A 16,173-nucleotide genomic window follows, 5' to 3' on the forward strand; every position below is an offset into this window, starting at 1 on the left:
GAAAAACAGGAATCATAATATTTCCTTACCCACAGAAGCTGTTGGAGGATTACTGCATTGTTGTGAATTCCACAGATGAAAGGTACTACAGAAGAACAAACGGCAATTATTGTTTCAAACCCCTGCCCTGGGCCTGTCATCCTTAACTCACTGAATAACACTGACTCAATTGAGGAAATCCTGCCACCACAGTGAAGAAAATTATTGGTAAAGATGACTCTCTGTTGCAATAAGAGCATTTATCTGCTTGTGTTCAACTCCCTTCTGTCTGCCACTGGATGATCGGAGTTGTATAATCCCAGACACTGACTACACGCTCTTAAGTAGTCTTCTATTTGGGCACTATTATTTCTTTATCCCAAACATGGCTGTTACTGAATAAATTCTCTTCTTGTAATGTGCAATGACATTCATTCTGTTACAGGCTCTTCTGTGAGTCTGCTCATATGTGAGGTCTCTTGGAGCCCACGCAAACAGTCAGAATGGCCAAATTCACCTGCCTGAAGGTGTGTGGGGCTCACATCAGCCCTCTGCATGCATAGAGATGTACGAGGTGTCTGCTGTGTGCCCCGTGGAGGACAGGGTGCACTGCTGACCTGGCATTCATCCCCCTTCAGCAGCCTGCTCCACTTGTAATCCCCAAGTCCAAATCCTCACAAAGAGCTCCCTTCCAGCAGGGAGCTGTGGTTTGGATGGTGAAACAGACACTGAAAGGTGAGGTAGAGAATCAGAAGCTTACAGTTAGAACCTCTAACACAGCTCAGAAACAGCAGGCTCCAGGTCAGTTCCCAACAGTCCCCTGCTGTTGTGTGTTAAACACTGTTGGGTGCAGTCATGTGAGACACTGAGTGTGCCCAGTTCTCACAAAACTCACTGGCCCCAGAGACACAGGTATCTCCCTCTTCTGTTCCCATAACCCTCATTTTCAAAAGACTCAGGTCCCACCCTGACACCAAGAGAAGAGAAGCAAAACGTGTCAGTGTTTAACAGCCCTAAAAACCACTCTGGTGTGGCACAGATAAGGCATTTTCTTGTCAAAGCCTATGGACAAAGCTTCCTAGGAGGATGTATGTACCAGCGTGCATGAAGGGTTAAAACTAGTGCATTGGCAGGGAATAAACACACTCAGGTGTTAGTTAACAAGGTACTAATTGGGTAACTGGAGGTGCAACATAAGAGGCCACAGAGGCTAATCAAAGAGCTTTGGGTGAATGGAGGATGCTCCTCTGAGCTTGGGGAGGAGGAAGAGGTAAAAAGCTGTTGCTGTGGTCTTGTGCTTTCTGGAAAAGCTGGCATTGATGTATTTCCAGAGCAGGTAAACTGTTGTATCTTGTGTGTAAAACTACCATGACAAAAGAATTTCTAGTTTAAAGATTGCACCTATCTGTTCCTCAGCCTGAGTGCTTTAAATTAAGCTTGAATCTTTCTAGTTTGACTTCACTGTACCTCCTCCGGAGCTTACTCAAACTGAGCCAGGCTGTGCCTGTTGGGCTGAACCACTATCCAAACTCACTGCCTTGCATAAAGAAGGCTTTGAGGATCCTTAGAAGATTTTTGCTTTCCTATTCCCTGGGAGGATGCAGCTGGGTTCTTCAGGTGTAGGCTTGCAGACCTGCAGGTAGGTGTGTTACTGGTGTGCTCCAAGTTGAAAGTTGATAGTGGTAAAATCTCTGGGTGCAGTTTCCCATGTGAATTGTTTTGCCTGCTCAGCATAATGTATCATGAACGTTACAGTTTGGGTTGAAACTATCTTACATTCACCCAGGTGAGATAAGGAAGTGTGAGGTGTAGTTGGAGACTGCTTTTGGGTTGCAGTTTTGATGCACTTGCCATTGCCAGGTTGTGTTTGGATTTGCAGTGGGACTGTTGGATGGTCAAGTCAAAAAGGTCAGTTTGAGGAGGAGCCCAGGTCACGCACTGACTGGGGGTGTGATGCACCCACCTTCAGTGCTGTCTGACAAAGGATATCCCAGCGTGAGCAGGTTCCTGGATTTCAACGTGCCTTGAAGTTCATGTTAAAAAATCACTTTTCTTGGGTTTGTTTCTGGTATGTGCACAACCTCGGCTTCATCCTGAGGCAGCCGAACACCTGGTGCAGTGAGGTCTTCCTGAGCATGTCCTGCCTATGCAGATCCTGGTGTCTGTATCACACCTCCTGAGAACTTCAGTCCTGTTGGTCACGTTTTAAACAGCTGGAAATAAGATCTTCCAATAAAACTGCCTTCACCTTATGGCTACACTGAACTGACCTACTGGCATCACAGTGTGGCAGCCTCTGCAGCTTCTGTGTCCACAGCCACATCCCAAAACTGCTCCTTACTTGACGTTGGTACCCAAAAGCTTCCCCTGGACTCATTTATGTTTCTAATTTTTGTTTCTACCTTCTCGTGCTGCAGTAATTAAACTGTGTTTTGGATTGCATCAGCTTTGAGCTGCTTTATAAACTTCTGTTTGCATTGTGGATTCGCTGCAGGACACCGGCTGGGTTGGAGTGTGCCTGAAGTGCTGTGGGAGTGCTCGTGTTTGTTGATGCTTCCGTGTGTGTACAATTCCTGGTCTGTTATTGTATACATAGGATCAATTGTTGTTGTAAGCCGTTGACAGGATTGTGAAGCGCACTGACCAGAGCAGGCTACACCCGGCTCTTCATGGACTTTATTTTTGCACTTACTACTCGCACTGGTGACGCTCTGTTTTTATTGCGGCTCGTAGTAGTTGTTGTGTAATAACCGTGAGCGCGCACCGCCCGGCGCAAACCGGGACTGAACTTCACGATAGAAGCGAGCAGAGCGGGCTGCGCTCTGCCCCTCGGTGCCCCGCACCCCGCCGGGGCTCGGGGTCCCGCACGTTCCCGGCTGCGCTTTGACGGGCTCTCGTCGTGCCCCGAGCCGGGGGGGGAGCCGGGGCTCCCCGGTGCCGTGCGCGGGGTCTCACGGCGCGGTCCCCCGGGCCCGGCGGCTCCCCCTCTGCCCGGGGCATCCCCCCTCCCGGTTGTGTCCCCGCCGGCGGCGCGGGGGGAGCGGGGCCCTGCGGCTGCTGGGGGTTGTAGTGCCGGGGCCCGCGGGCGCCGCTGCCCCGGCCGGGCCGGGACTACCGCGCCCACACGGCCTTGCGGCCGGCGCATGGGCTCTGGGGCGCTGTAGCGCATCTATTATACTGCCTGGCGAGGATAAAAAGAAGAGCAACTGGAGGGACTATAAGGCAAACGTTGCTGGAGCTGCCGGGGCAAAGTAATCTATTTAATCTTTCCCTTTATTTGTTAGATGCTTGGGTGTGCGCCGCTAGCACTGGGCCATGGTTTCTGGAGGGAGGGGGCCGGGGAAGCAGCGGGACGAAAGCAAAACCCACTTGGGAAAGGCCAATGCTGATTTTCTTTAATTTCTCCCTCCCCCCCTTCTCTCTTCTTCTGCTCGTTCCTGTTGCGGGAGCCCCGCGCCGCTCCCCGCCGCCCCGCAGCCTTTGTGCGCCGCGACAATGCAACAAAGCGCGGCGGGGCTGGCTGCAGCCTGGCCATTGATTTCCTCCCGGCCCCGCCGCTCCTGCCCACCCTTTTCTTCTTCTTCTTCTGCCGCTTCTTCCCCATCTCCTGCCCCCCCTCCCCTGCTCGCCGAGCGCCCGCAGCCGCCGGGCCGGGTTCCCCCCGCAGCCCCGCGCCCCGCGAGCGGCGGCTCCTTCCTTCTTTCCTATTCTCTGTGTTTTTCGTCTTCCCCCTCTGTCGCTCGCCTTCCCTCGCCCGCTCTCTCTGCCCGCCATCTTTTGAAGGGGAAAATAGGGGCGAAGGAAGGGAGAGCTGCGGGCGCCCTTAAAAACAAGGAAACAAGAAAGGGAAAAGAGGGGGGAAGCGGAAAGAAGGGGGGGAAGAAAAGCGGGCGGGACCCGGCGGCAGCAGCTCCGCGGTGCGCGGTCCCGGCGCCGGGGGCTCCGGCGGCGGCTCCCTGCGGGGCGCGGAGCGGGGCTCGGTGGCGGCTCCGGCCATTTCCCGTCGGTGGCCGGTGAGCGCGGCCGGGCGTGCGCGGTGTTGTGCGTGCGGAGCGGTGCGGGGCTGAGCTCCTGGAGCGCACCCAACTTCGGGAAATGCTCGGAACCAGGGGCTCGCTGCCTCAGCTGGGTGCGCGTTAGAGGTGTCAAAGGAAGCGCAGGTCACGGATTTATATATAGAAGTGTCGCGCTATAAATAATGGTACCGATAATAAAATGTAAAACTTCCAAACTCGCCGTACTTTCCTCAGTGCGCGCTCGGGCTCCGCGCTCCCCGGCGCTGGGCACGGTGTTACCTGCAGCCCGCTTGGTTTCGCTTTCAAACAAAGCTGTAGTGTTCGGGTCGCGGAGCTGCGCGGGGTCAGTGCGCGGGGCGCTGCTGCGGGATGTGCTTCCTACAGAACCGGCTTTTGACAACGTGGAGTGGGCGTTCTGTGCGGTTCGGGCTCGGTGACAGCGCTGCGGTGTGGATGTACCTCTGTGCTGATGCCTTCGGGAGTCAAAAGTTACTAAAATAAACTTCTTTCGATAAACAAATACAATGGCTTCACTAAGTCACTTCGAACTTAAATATGTATGTTTACATCTCTAAGTTCCCGATGCTGGTAAATCTGAGCAGAGCACACCTGCTGTCCCTTGCTGGGGGAACAGGAAAGTGTTTATCTAAATATGCTGGTCAGTGTTTCCAACGTGCTCAGTGTATGTGAGTGTGCTCAGGAGTTGTCTCTAAATTAAACTGGAAGTTTAGGTTTAAAGCTGATGCTCTTGAACTGACACAGTGATAACTCTGATAGTGGCGAGGAGGTGGTGACAGTGGAGGGGTGAGGAGTGCAGAACAGATACACATCAGTCAACACAAACAGAAGCCCCCAACGCTGCCTTTAAGCGCACCCTGATGTGTGCTGTACCCGGGCGCTGTCACTGCGGGTCTGGGCTGCTGCTGTTAGCACAGGAGTTTGGGGAGCTTTTAAGGATACCCTGGGAGACTCCTCCTGAAACAGGAACTTCCGACCTCGAATTCTTCCTTTTTGGAAAGAATAAATGCTAAAATTGTGCATTCCTTAGTCCCCCACTGGTTAAAAATACTCATGCCTGGATTGGATGTTTCAAGTCAATACTTAATGAAAGGTTGGGCAGAGGATAAGAGTCTTATTCAACATTCAGCATTAGCTTGTTTGCAGTATTGTCTTTCTCTGCACATGTCGTGCTCCGCACTTGGACAGTACCTGCTGCAGTGAAGGTGTTTCAGTGACCTGTGCATGCAGGGTTTAAATGAAGAAGGAATGCATGTGCGGTGTGAAGTGTCTGAGCTGTATTCTCAAAACTGACTTTGGAGCTTTAGTTCCATTGTCTTCAAATACAAACTAGGCTCTGTTGCTTCTGGAATTAAACCTTCTGTCATTTTAAGCACTGAGGGGCTGTCAAAAACTCTTAGTTCTTGTCACTTTAAAAATGCTCTGGAGAAAAGCATAGTGCAGAGTCTGATGTTGCAGGTCAGTAACTGGCTCCTTGCTGCTTCCAAAGAGGCTCCTTCTGTCACTCTGCTGTGTAGCTGGTTGTTTCTCTGCACTGCTGTAACTGCTCTGGGTGCAATGACTTAAATTACAGTTCTTAATAATCTTGCTAAATGGCTCTTTCCTGAGTTAAGAAACCGTGTGTTGAGAACTTTATCCTTCAGTCATCTCCTAACCTGGTGGGTTCTCTGACAGCGGTTCTTGGTGCCCACAAACCATGTCTGCAGGCTGGGACCCAGCCTGGCAGCCCGGAGGGTGTCCCTGCCTGGGCTGAGGCAGTCGCACAGGTAGAGCAGCCTGTCCTGCTGCAGGGGAGGGGGCACATCTCTAACTGGGACTAGTTCTGTTCAGTATTTACTGCTTCACCTGGGGCATTGTGCAGTGGGCTGTGGGCATCCACCAGACCCCTGCTGCACTCTGAGAGCCTCACTCCTTCTCCCTGGAGTAGTTTAGGAGCCTGATCGCTCTTGTTGACAGCACAAACAGCTCCATCCCTGGGCAGCAGGCAGTGCTGTGGTGAGCTCTCGCCTTTCAAAGGCTTAATTACTTTTACAAAATATATTACTCTGTCAGCTTTGAGCTGTCGAGTGCTTTCAGCGCAGAGCTGCACCTTGCTATATAAATGAGCAAGGAGCCTTTTGCATCTTGGTGTTGGTGACTGTTTTGCTTTAATCCTGGTTGCTCCTTGTTTGCTAATTTGCAGAATTCATTAATCTGCAGTGGGTTTCCCATGGCGTGTTTGAGGGTTTTGTTCTGGGTGTTGGTTTTGTTGTTTTGTCTGAAGTTGCCACATTATCCTCCAGTAGAGCTGTGGGAATTGGGAAGGAGCCCCTGTGCGCTGTGCTGCTCAGTGAGCTGTTGGGACACTCGGGATGTGTGTGTGCATCCCGAGCCTTTCATTGCACAGTGTCTTACTGTGACATTGGTGTGGTTTTGTCAAGCATTGGTGCTTGCTGGAGGTGAACAGCTCTTTGGAGCCCACTCTTTAACCCACTTGTTGCTGAAGCCAACATTGGGAGGGTTTAAATTCTGGGAGCCTTTGCATGGGCAAGTTGTGGTGCTGTAGCTGTGAACCTGAGGCATGATGTAAACCAGTGTCAGCTCATCTGTTCCTCCTATGCTTGTAATGCTTTCTGTCCTAAACCCAAGCTGTTCTTTTTCAGAATAGTAACTTTAATCATTTAAATACATAAAAATTAAATAGGAGAAAGTGTTGCAGCACAAGTGTTCAAGGGGGGTACTGATGGAGGACAGCAGTTTCTGTAATGAATCACTGATGGCTCTGCTCTGTAGCGTGGAATGCTGCATTTAAGTTAACGTATGGATCTGTGTCTGTTTTTGAAGTCTGTCTTCTCTGTCTGTGTATTTGGGTTGCTGCCCCTGAGGTAACATCTGTAGCACTTGTAAATGGTATTAATAATGCTGATACAAGCCGGTGCAAGGCAGGTGATGTGAGGGGGCTTGCAGTGCAGGTTATTAGGTCACAGAGCAGAAGACAATCCTTTAAGTAGGTAATACATAGCGATTGGATGCTGTTTGCAGGGCTGTGTTTTATGCTTTTGTACCTGTTTTCATTAAGAGGGGGTAATCTTCCTGTTACAGCCTTTTAGATACATTTGAAAGTGGAATTGGGCTGTACCTAAGCTCACTCCCTACCAGGTGTCATGAAAGACCTTGGGGTGCTATGGTTTGTCTTTCAGGAAGTGCTGCGGTCTGGGCAGAGGGATAAAGCAGGTTTAGTTTTGCTGTTTCTTCAGATGGCAAATAGCATTGTACCTGGTAAAGAGCAAGCGAGGTTGTTCAGAAACCCAGGTTATGGTGTTCGGCCACCTTGTCAGTTCTGCTGTTCTGTTGCTGCCCTCTTGGGTAATTCTTTGCAGGTAGAGCAGAAGCTTGACCATGCTCTGCCAGCAGGGAAGTGCTCGAGCTCATGTGCTTCTGCTTTTGGTTTTTCTTCACAGTGCTTTCTGTCCAGTAATCTCTTTTGGAAATCAGAGTGCAGAAAAAGAATAATGGCAAAGCCCATTGTGGAAAGACTGTGTCATTTGTTCACTATATACATGCAGGACCAAACTGAGTGAGTTTGAGGGTTTTCTTGCACTGTAAAAGTGCACAGAGCACTATATGCTGATTAAAAAGGGGAAGGGCAGACTCTTTTCCAGAACACAAATGTTTGACTGTGCAGATCACATCCTTTAGAAAGCAGAAAAAGAGCCCTGTGAGGGTGTAGACATACAATGATCCCATTGGGAGCACTGGAGCCTGTGCGGGTGTTGCCATGCTCTGCTCAATGGGTGTACCTGGCTGCTGCTCGTGTGCACGTATCCTCTGAAACCTGGGTCCGAGCCAGGGAATGGGGGTTGGTTTGGGATTGGTTCTGGTTTGCTGTAAATAATTGAACTGACACAAGGTTTGCTGACCTGAAACCGGCAGCCGCCGTTCCTGGAGCCCCAGGATGCAGCAGCAGCAGCGTCATTTGCTGTGCAAGTCATGCTTTGGAGAAGGTGGGCTGGGAAGTAGCAGACAAACAGAGGAATTGGGGAACAGAGCCTGGAGGGAGCTGGGTTCCGGTACTGACCCCAGTTGTGGTTTTTAGCTTTTCTTTTTATGACCCTTCCATCTTGCCAACTTGGCCCTCTTTCCTGGCCTGGCATGGAGGATGCTAATAAAGCGTGACTGTGGTTCAAGCCCAAATGAGCAAATGGATCTGTAGTTCTGCTTGGTCTTGAAGTGCAGATTTGAATGCACAAGCAAGGGTGAGCAGAAGTGGAACAGCAGATCCCGTCCGTCTGGGAAGTTTAAAGTGATGATAATGCCAGAAACATTGGAGGTGGAATAACAAAGGCAGTGTCCAGCAGACAGCACTTCTGCCAGGGCTGAGTCTGCAGTCTGAAGAAGTTGTGACTGAGTCTGTGGTCTCTTCCTCTGCCCATCAGCAAGGTTTGAATTTGGGATCACCAAATTTCCCCCCCGCCCTGCTTGGCCAACTCCCATGTAAACGTGGAGATAGATCCATCTCCTTGACCAGGCTGTGATTTCTTTCTGTGGTGGTTTAGGAATGTGATGGAAGAGCTCAGGATCTCCATGCTCTTGCACATCCTGTGCTTGTACAATGGAACTTCTGAAGCTAGGACCACGTTCTGCAGCAATCCTGCAGTGAGGGATGTCCCTTCAGAGCTGGGCAGCATCAACTAGATCAGCATCATAGCCATTGTCACTGCAGCAGTGGGATCGTTCTGAACACACTCTCCAGCCACAGATGTCCGGGACTTGATCTCATTTTCTCTCTTCCATACAGACAGCCAGAGAAAGGGTTGACCCAGGCAGAGGGACCAGAAAGTGTGAAGAGCTTGAGGTTTTTCTGGCTTTTCCTAAACCTTCCTTAGAAAGAGGTTTATCTGCATTCATCAGTTGGTGGTATCTTGCAGGTGATAGTCTGCGGATTCATCTGTGCTGAGATGCTGAGCCACAGACTGTGCAGCTCGTCAAGAGTGGAAGGTTGCTCAGCACTCTGCAGGATGGGGTTTGAAGTGGTTACTGAATCATAGAGGACTGAGCTGTGTCTGTGTCGTGGTTTGTACCATACTTCCCATGTGCCTTCAGCCATGTTCCTGCCTCCCCTTGGTCCCCTGCTCCCTATCCTGCTCTTGACAATTTGGGACTTTCTGTGTATGGTGTGTGGCCATGTGCCAGAACCTTCCCAGTGCTTCCTTTTTGCCTGATGCCCAAGGCTGCAGGCCTTCTGCACATGGGTGTTTAGGAATTGCAATAACCCCTGCAAGTGCTAGATATTGCCAAATAAACAAGCACCGAGCGTGTTGCAGTGCACTAGATAAGAGAGCGCATGCTCTGAGGCAGGTTCACCTTCTCTGCCATCTCTGGCTGCTCTCTGGCTTCCCCTAATTGTGAGGTGCTGTGGGCTCAGCCATGTGGGTCACGTGAGGTAACTTCAGTGCATCTCCACCTTTCCCCTCTAGGAAGAAATGGCACGAGCAGCCTCTGCCCAGGCATGTGCTTGTCCCAAACACCTTCCTTTCTGTGCCAAATCTCTGCCAAGAAATGAAGGCTCAAACAACCCAACAGTTCTTTGCCTCCCCCATTGCCATAAAGTTGTGACTTTTGTGAGAGGCACATCCTGGTGTTTCCCTGGGAAGCCCATGCCCATTCCCTCCGAGTGGTTTGCGTCCCCTGGGTGTTGATGTCCGAGTCACCAGCTGCTCAATGCGCTCTGAAACCTGCTCGCAGATGCTTACTTCCACTGCTACAGCTGAGCATGTGCTCACTACAGGTCACACTTCTGTGGTACTTCTGGAGCCTTTCTGCAGCGCTGTTCACTTCACTTCTGAAACCCCAGTCCAGTCCTTGCTGCAGAGTGAGGTCTCAAAGCTGAGACTCCTCCAGTCAGGACCCCAGCAAAGCGTAAAGCTCTTTCACCGCTCACACTTCCCTCTTCCTGCAGCCTTATTAACAGAACTGCAATGTAACGGCTGTTATAGTCAAGATGAAGTGACTTTTGGGTACCCCTGGGTTTGAAGGCATGATGTGAGACATCTTAAAGCAGCACAATTCATAGGGAGTGCTGAGTGTGTGTTAGAACTGAAGGCCCTTGAAATTACCAGTTACTGCTGGCTGATTCTGCTGTTTAGGAACCCACAGGCTCCTTCCTATAAGAGCCAAGGAGAGATGGAGGGTGGGAAGCCCATCTGCATAATCTGATGAGCATTAAATTAACCAAGGCAAAAGCCAAGGAACTGACTTAATCTTCTGTGATCTTTTCCCCTCCCTCATGCAGAGGTAAGTTAAGGACACATCTCCCAGGCTCAGGATGTTACTGGGGCTGTGCTCAAAATAACATGTATGAAGAGCAAATCTGTGTGAAATCAACAATTTGGTAGGCAACAAGGGCAGAGCTGCAGTGTGCCACATGGGCACTCACAAGCCGCATCCCCACTTGCTGCAGTGAAGCCAAGTGCAAGCGCTTCATCCCCAAGGCTTGAGGTGGTGACACAGTGCATACATTGTGTGCATATGGGGCAGTACTGGCTGACAGAGCAACTTGTCTGTCCTCAAGTGGTCTCAAATCAGAGATCCCTTGAGTCTGAAAAGCTGGCATGGAGCTGGTAGGTAGTGAGAGCTGCCTGAGGTTCAGTCCCTGTCTGGGGCTGTGGAGGGGAAGGAAGGCAGAGCAGGAGGAACTCCTGCGAGGAGTCTGTCCAGGGAGCAGCACGTGATGCAGCAGTGGGAAGGTGCTGGCTCCCTGTGTCCTGCCTGGCTGCTGGCTCCATCCTGCTGCCACCAAGTGCTGCTCTGTGGGGCTCAGGGCTCACCAGCGTGGTGTGAAGTGTGAGTTGTGAGCACCAGCTCTGCGACGTAGGAACAGGGTCTTGCTTCGTGTCTGCAGTGCCAAGTACCAAGGGGCTGTGGTCTCTGCACAGCCCCCATGCGCTACTGTAATGTAAATAATAATGTGGAGATAAAGCTGAGGTCAAGGAACATCTCTTAAACTCGATAATTTTCCCAGATGGGAAGATTTATGTTGCTGTTTCTGGGCTGGAGTTGTGCCAGGCTTTGGTCGGTGTCCAAGTAACTGTACAGCAATACCACACCAATGGGAACGGAGTAGTTTGGCTCATGTGCTAACTTGATGCTTGCTACCTTCTGATTCTGCAGCCATCACGACCCCAGCCTGCTTTGCAGGAGCAGCCCCGGGCAGGGAGCTGCTCTTCAGAGGAAGTGGAGCCCGTTGGTGAGCAGCAGCTCCCTGGCACAGCGCACGGCTCCCGGTGCTCCGGAGCTGCCTGGAGGATTGTCTCCACTGCTGCAGCCAGGTCCTCCCGCTGGCACAGGGAGTTATCCGTGTCCTCGCCCCGCGCCAAGTGTCTGCCCTCACTGACCCCTGTGAGCAGCTCAGGGAAGGAAAACCCCAGATCCTTCCAGCCTCGCTGGGTTCTCGAGGCCTCCTTTGGCTGAGGGATGTGCCAGACCCCGCAGCCCTGCTGGATTCCACACTGAGGGTGCAGCTTAGCACAAACGGGCAGACTGACGCTCCAGAGAAGCAGGATTTATTTGGGAGTTTGGGTTTTGCTTTTAATTATCCTCCCAGACTGGGATGAGTAAGAAGAGGCAGAAATGCACAGTGTGGAAGCAGTGTACGCTCGGCATGTGGGACAGCAAAAAGCTGTACTTGAAACTGTGTTGTCAAAACTGCACATGTGCAAGTGATGTGTGTGCCAGGGCTGGCTTTGGCAGCCTTTGTTCCAGGCTTGTTCAGTACCTGTTCAGTGATGTCCTGGTTCGCAGCTGGGCTCCGTTATAGTTCAAATGATTACTGATACCAGTGCTATTCCTGTAGATGAAGTGCTTAGCCTAGAACTGTGTGTTTGGATTCTACCTGTAGTTACAGGCAGTCTGTGTAAGCTGCCTGGGTTTGTGTGTGAGTCCACTCAAGTGCCATGTTGGATGTGACGGGCAGCTGGGATGTCAGATGGTCATGCCTCTTGCTTTCCTCATGTTGTATGTCAGGGCTCACAACTCAGGCAGAGACAATGCAGTGAGGTTTACATGGAGTTGCAAGCTGTGGGTTTGCTAGCTTGGATCAGCATGTTCATGGGTGTCTGCATTACATCCTAACTGGATTCCTTAACCGTATTCTTCTGCTACCTCATGTGTTTTCTTTGCACAAAGATGCTCTCTGAGACAAATAACTGATCCTGTGGAACTTAACTAGTTCTCAGCAGGCTTTGAATTTGGCAATTTTAGCGTAGGGTGTCCCTGCCCACGGCAAGGGGTTGGAACTAGATGATCTTAAGGTCCTTTCCAACCCTAATGATTCTATGATTCTATGAAATTGCTGTTCCACTGTGTCTTGGGTCTTGAACTGTGCCCATCGTCAGTATGGTGTGTTACAGGGAGCAAAGCAGATGGAGTAAAGAGCCTGAGTTCAAACACTGTCAACAGCAGAAGTGTCTTAACGTGCCTGTTTCAAGTGAGTATCTGTACTTACACATTGTCCTCTTCTCTCGTTTGATCTAGGCCGTATGGTTGGACCCTGGAAATGGGATGTCAGTCCCATTCAGGGAGCATAAAGGAAGAAGGAAGGTTTCCCAGTTGCTGCGGCTGTGACATCGCGTGAGAGCCAGCGCAGGAAGATGTCTGCGGTCACGGCAGCGGTCCCGGCTCCACAGGGCCCTGTCAACCCGCCGCCTCCGGAGGTCACTAATCCCAACAAGCCCGGCAGGAAGACCAACCAACTGCAATATATGCAAAACGTGGTGGTGAAGACCTTGTGGAAGCATCAGTTTGCTTGGCCTTTCTACCAGCCTGTTGATGCAATTAAACTGAATTTGCCGGTACGTATCTATCATCTCCTGCTTGGCATCCTGCTCTTGGACAGCTGTCTGCTGGGGAGAGCAGTCTTCTGGTTAGGTTGGATTTGGGCATCCCTCAAATGCTCTGAGATTCACTGAATTAGAAGCTCTTTCAGAGCTGGAGAAGTGCAGGTCTCTGAAGGAGAAAACTGCTTCACTTAAACACAGGTACCAGTGCCCCTGTGCACCCTCCTGTCAGCTCAGCCCAGCAGCCCACTGCACACTCACTCTGCCTGCTTTGAGTGAAAGGGTTTTGTGGGATTCGAGGAGCATGTTCTGGGATGTGAGGTCAGTTGAGCTCCAGTTACAAGTTATAATCCAAATGTATGGACTGGACCAGGAGTCTTTTGACCTGTGTGATGCTGTTGCTGGGTGCTATTTAAAGTGCTAACCAAAAGAGTAAAACACTTCACACTTGTAGAGCACTTCTCTAAGTCTGTGCTCGTTTGTGCTTCTCTTTTTGGAGTTAGTTTCTCAGTGAGGCATTTTGAGGTGGTTTTAGGGAAGGTTACCAGGAAACAGAGGGGAGTCAGTTGGAAGAACAGTTTTCCATGTGTGACCTGAGTGTGCACCAGCCCAGCAGCCAGCAAAATCACCTCTCCTGCCCTGGCATGCCTTGCCTGGAAATACCAGTGCCTCAGATCATGCTTGAGGGCTGGGCTCAGCGGCCGGTGGCTGTACATGTGCTGCCTCTCTCTAGCATGAGAAGATGACAGAGCACAGCCTGGATCACCTCAGGCCAATCACAGCATCTGTGTGTGCTTGAGACCAGCCCAGAGAGAAACTGGGTTAACACGTGGAAGCCTTTTAAGTGCTAAAATGCCCTTGAAAGAGAGACTGAAACTTAGCACAGTCTGAAGTGACACCATCCACCTCCTAAGGGGGGTCACAGCACAAACAGCTTCCAGGCAGAGCTGCTCAGGACATGTGTTTTGCTCCTAGTGCCTCCTCAGTCCAGCTGTTCTTACTAAAGGCAGATAACAACCAGGTAGCCATTTGTGTGTGGGCTTGAGCATGTACTAGGGGAGACTGATGCTTCGTAGTCAAGTTCATAATAATGATAGCTTAAAAAGCTACATATTAGGAAACAAAGGAAAGCAGAGGTAATATTTACAGCTTGCACAGAACCTTGGGGATGCGTTTCTGGGGAGGAGGGATGAGGAGAAACCTGGGGCTGTAGAGGGAGGTGTGAGCAACACTCCATGTATCAGGAGCTATAAATACCATCCTTCCTGCTTCTCCAACAGGATTATCACAAGATCATAAAAAACCCCATGGACATGGGGACGATCAAGAAGCGCCTGGAACACAACTACTACTGGAGTGCCAGTGAATGTATGCAGGATTTCAACACCATGTTTACAAACTGTTACATTTACAACAAGGTAAAGAGCCCAGATAAGCCTTTAACTGGGGCACTGCCTAGAAAAGACCCACCTACTGGAGTGTGGGTTTTGAGCAGGGCCGGCTCCGCTGTGCATTTGCAAGGGTTTGAAATGTCACTAATTGCAAGCACATTACTTGAATGCACAAAGCTGTCTTTGTGCTGTGGCTTTCTTCCCCCAGACCAGTTAAAAGGGCAAACGTGCCTTTTAATTCTAGGTAGGTTTCTGTTCTGGGGTTATGTAGCAAGTGTTTACTGATTTTATTTTCAGTTAGGAGCTCTTTAAGATGAGCTATGGTTTATGCAGTGCTTTGCAGATGCTCTGCAATGTCAGTGCTATGTGTTACACTGTCTGTCTACCAGTAACTAGTATCTTAGCAGCAGAGCAGTTCACGAAGTGTAACTCTCTTCTCTGCCTGTATCTTGTCTGTACTTGTGCACCTTCAGATGGGTTGCTATTTGGGGTTTGGCTTGCTTGCTGTTTTGTTAGGTTGTTAAAAGCCGCTGCTCTTTGTGTTTGTATTTTCTGCAGTGGTTTGTCATCGCTGACCTAGGCTGAGAACAAGCTGAAATAAACAAATTCATTAGCTTGAGCCACAGCGTGAGTGTTCACACTCCTGCCCTGGCCTTGCTGGCAGCAGGGGGGACAGCTCATCTGTTCCAGTTTGCAGCTCCACGCTGTGGCACAGGATGCCGGTTACCTGGCTCCTGCAAGTCCTGATAACCCTCTGGATGCAGCGCTCTTAGAGGCTGTAGTTACTGCATGCTAGGGCAGAATAGAAGAGCAGGAGGGCAGCATGCAAGGAGAGAGAGGAGCTGGTCTCTTTATTGTCATAGCTGGGATAACATCATTTATTTGGAGGGCAGTTCCTTGGGGATTTCAAAGCCTGATCTTGAACCTCAGTGCTTCTTGTAAGTGGGTGATACAACATGGGCTTTTGTTCTTCTTTCTGCAGCCCACAGATGACATCGTCCTCATGGCCCAAGCCCTGGAGAAGATCTTCCTGCAGAAAGTTGCTCAGATGCCTCAGGAGGAGGTTGAGTTGTTACCCCCAGTCCCTAAAGGCAAAGGTCGCAAGCCATCAGCGGGCACACAGGGTGCAGGTACTGACCCAGTGCAGTGACATTGACCGTTACGAGCCTGTTGCTGAGATCTGAGCCACCTTTCAGCTGCCTGGTTTGCAGGTGGGGAAGGGGCATGGAAGGAGCACGTGATCTGATGGTTAAAGCAGTGGTTTACCCAGTCTTCCAGGGCTTGAAGTCTTAAAAGCCACTCTGCATTTGTCATGCAAACACCTTCCCGTCCGTCACCTACCCACCTACACAGAGCTTGTATGCAAAGAATAAACCGAGGCAAGAAGAGGCAAGGTAGTTAAACATGCTGGTCTGCCATAAGTGCCAGACTGTGATGTAGAATGCCTGTATAGACCTGGGTTTGTAGAGCTCACCCCAAGTCCTGGGAGAAGCCTGACACCGCAGAAACTCGTACTCCAATCTTGCTCATCCCTGAACCTCGTGTAATGTGTTTCTTTTGTGCACATGGTTGCAACATCATAGAATCAAGTTTGGTCAGCAGAAGGGAGGGATTTATTAATCCACTGCAAAAGACTGTAGACCATTGAATATCAGTAGGAACTAAGTTTAGTTCAGCTTACCTGGAATTGATTTTAAATGGATTTGGAACTAAACTGTCTGTAAGCACAATAAAACCATTCATACAGGAGTTCGAGTGGGCTGAATTAAACTGTTGTAACTTCTTTTCTGTAAACAAAGTCTGATTGTTGCTCTGGGAAAGTCAAATGTTCGTCTTTACTTTCCCACATCTCAGGTGCCAAATGGAGCTACAACTTCATCCAAGCTCAGAGAAATCTGTCTTTTCAGCATCCTTTGTTAAAAGCTGCTATAAAACCATAGAGGAGTATTGCTACTC

At 50.3% G+C, this 16,173-nt stretch overlaps 1 protein-coding gene across 3 annotated transcripts in view; it reads left to right on the plus strand.

Annotated features, from left to right (window-relative positions):
* The window catches only part of BRD3 (bromodomain containing 3), a 29,636-nt gene that overhangs the window by 2,863 nt on the left and 10,600 nt on the right, over positions 1-16,173 (plus strand). The window contains exons 1-4 of one of the 3 annotated variants that reach the window (XM_057409177.1): positions 3,068-3,230; positions 12,525-12,841; positions 14,107-14,244; positions 15,200-15,347. In XM_057409177.1, coding sequence (XP_057265160.1) covers positions 12,641-12,841; positions 14,107-14,244; positions 15,200-15,347 — 487 coding nt within the window. In that variant the 5' untranslated portion in view covers positions 3,068-3,230; positions 12,525-12,640. Of the gene's footprint in view, positions 1-3,067; positions 3,231-12,524; positions 12,842-14,106; positions 14,245-15,199; positions 15,348-16,173 lie in introns of those variants that run through there. The other 2 variants (XM_057409175.1, XM_057409176.1) reach the window with 2 other exon arrangements.

This window comes from Pezoporus wallicus, unplaced genomic scaffold (genome assembly GCF_028554395.1).
Source record: "Pezoporus wallicus isolate ANWC-B61680 ecotype Strahan unplaced genomic scaffold, APGP_CSIRO_Pwel_v1 contig_8341, whole genome shotgun sequence".
NCBI classification, from domain to species: domain Eukaryota; kingdom Metazoa; phylum Chordata; class Aves; order Psittaciformes; family Psittacidae; genus Pezoporus; species Pezoporus wallicus.